The following is a 2,500-nucleotide window of genomic DNA, read 5'->3' as shown; positions in this document are numbered from 1 at the left end:
GTTCTGTCAGTGACGTCGTTTCTGTGTGAACCAATCACTGAGCAGCTTTGTTCTCATTGGCTCAGAGTGCTGTGATGTCATCGTCTGACCTGTAGCTGAGTCACCGTGGTGACGTGTCATAATAACGTTATTAACCTAGTGATGGTGTGATGTCACTTCCTGTCGTTTCATTAGAAACATGAATAAAGATCAAAGTGAAAGTTATTAAACTTATTTCCTCTGTTTTGTTTTTTACGCTGCTCGACTTTAATCAATAAACAGGATTTTATATTATAAACATATTTATATTAATATACATTTATATTATAAACATATTTATTATAAATATTATATTAATATTATAAATATTATATCTGTAATCAGCTGATTTATATATACAATAACATCACAACGGCGTCCCCGCAGCGTCCTCTGAAGCCTGCAGGACACGCTGAGCATTCTGGGTAACGACCTTTATCTCAGCAGGAATGTTAATGAGCTCCACAAATACACCGTCCACTGGACCACTGGACCACCCAGGACTCAAACCTGTGACACACGTCCACTGGACCACTGCACCACTCAGGACTCAAACCTGTGACACACGTCCACTGGACCACTGCACCACTCAGGACTCAAACCTGTGACACACGTCCCCCTCCACTAGGCGTCAGGACTCAAACCTGTGACACACGTCCCCCTCCGCTGGGCGTCAGGACCTGTTCAGACCCTGTTTGATGCTGTTTTAAAGTTTTAAAGCAGTAAAGACCCGGTTCTGGTCCAGCAGAGACCCGGGGCTGATCTGGATCCAGTTCTCCTGACAGAGCCGGTTCTGGTCCAGCAGAGACCCGGGGCTGATCTGGATCCAGTTCTCCTGACAGTAACAGGAAGAACCGGGTCAGGATGAGGCCCGGCTCTGGACCGGGTCTCTGACCCTGAGGGGGTCTGGTTCAGTTCTTATCTGCGTCTCTTATCTGCACAGCTTCTATTCCCGTCCTCTTCCATCTTTGGGCGCCGCTCGCTCTCTCTCTCCTCTGGCGCCTCCTCCACGCTCGCTTCTTTCCCCGGGTCTGTGCGTGACGGCGTCCAAAGGTCACGGGTCCAAACCCCCGGGTCTGTACGTGACGTCACAGCGTCCAAAGGTCACGGGTCCAAACCCCCGGGTCTGTGCGTGATGTCTTCGCGTCCAAAGGTCACGGGTCCAAACCCCCGGGTCTGTACGTGATGTCACAGGTCCAAAGGCCTGAGGGGGGGGGGCTCCTGCAGGTCTGGACCCTGGGGGGGGGGGGGGGGGGGGGGTTGGTCCAGACCGGTTCTTATCTGCGTCTCTTATCTCCACAGCTTCTATTCCCGTCCTCTTCCATCTTTGGGCGCCTCCTCGCTCTCGCTCTCTCTCTCTCCTCTGGCGCCGCCTCGCTCGCCCGCCTCTGGCTCTTATAAAGCCCTCCATCTCCGTCCTCGCCGTCCGTCCTCGCCGTCGTCCTCGCTGCAGCATGGCGCCGAAGAAAGTGGAGCCGAAGAAGACGGAGGTGAAGAAGGTGGAGGCGAAGAAGGAGGAGCCTCCCCCGCCCCCCAAGCCGGCGGAGCCCAGACCTCCGGAGGTGGACCTGAAGAGCATCGTGGTGGAGTTCAGCCCGGACCAGGTCGAGGAGTTCAGGGACGCCTTCACGCTGTTCGACGAGACGCCCGCCGGCGAGATGAAGATCACCTTCGCTCAGTGCGGAGACGTGATGCGAGCGCTGGGACACAACCCCACCAACGGCGAGGTGCTGAAGCTGCTGGGGCGGCCCAAGCCCGAGGAGATGCACGCCACGCTGCTGGACTTCGACGGCTTCCTGCCCATGCTGCAGCACGTGGCGCGCTCCAAGGAGCAGGGCACCTTCGAGGACTTCGTGGAGGGGCTCAGGGTCTTCGACAAGGAGGGCAACGGCACGGTGATGGGCGCCGAGCTGCGCCACGTCCTGTCCACGCTGGGCGAGAAGATGACGGAGAACGAGGTGGACCGGCTCATGGTCGGGCAGGAGGACGCCAACGGGCTCATCAACTACACCGAGTTCGTCAAACACGTCCTGGCCGGGTAGAGACTGCCACCGCCGCCGCCGCCGCCCGGGCCAGGGCCGTCGCCGGGGGCCGGGGTCGAACAGACGGAGGTTCTGTCTCTGATGGTCTGAGGTTCTGATCGTGTTCATTTTCCTGTTTCTCTGTAATAAATCTACGTCCTCTGGATCAGTTTGAGTTCTTGATGCACACACACACACACACACACACACGCACAGACAGACACACACACACACACACACACGCACAGACAGACACACACACACACACACACACACACACACGCACAGACAGACACACACACACACACAGACACACACACACACACACGCACACACGCACAGACACACACACACACAGACACACACACACGCACAGACACACACAGAGAGACACACACACACACACACACACATACACACACACACACAGACACTCACACATACACACACAGTCACACACA

At 55.8% G+C, this 2,500-nt stretch overlaps 2 protein-coding genes across 2 annotated transcripts in view; both read left to right on the top strand.

Moving 5' to 3' along the window:
- The window catches only part of LOC310946392 (adenylate kinase isoenzyme 5-like), a gene marked incomplete at both ends in the record, with an annotated part of 4,997 nt that extends 4,261 nt beyond the window's left edge, over window positions 1-736 (top strand). The window contains one exon of the mRNA XM_083912838.1: window positions 647-736. Coding sequence (XP_083768964.1) covers window positions 647-736 — 90 coding nt within the window. The remainder of the gene's footprint in view (window positions 1-646) is intronic.
- A 736-nt stretch (window positions 737-1,472) lies between these two features.
- Window positions 1,473-2,060, top strand: LOC310945599 (myosin light chain 3, skeletal muscle isoform-like; the record flags this gene model as incomplete). The annotated part of the gene is made up of 1 exon (XM_083911739.1): window positions 1,473-2,060. The coding sequence occupies one exon, from the start codon at window positions 1,473-1,475 to the stop codon at window positions 2,058-2,060; it is 588 nt and encodes a 195-aa protein (XP_083767865.1).
- Between the last annotated feature and the right edge of the window lie 440 nt (window positions 2,061-2,500).

The sequence above is a fragment of the Echiichthys vipera genome (assembly GCF_963691815.1).
Source record: "Echiichthys vipera genome assembly, chromosome: 4".
NCBI classification, from domain to species: Eukaryota; Metazoa; Chordata; class Actinopteri; order Perciformes; family Trachinidae; genus Echiichthys; species Echiichthys vipera.
This window is presented reverse-complemented; position numbering and strand designations above follow the sequence as displayed.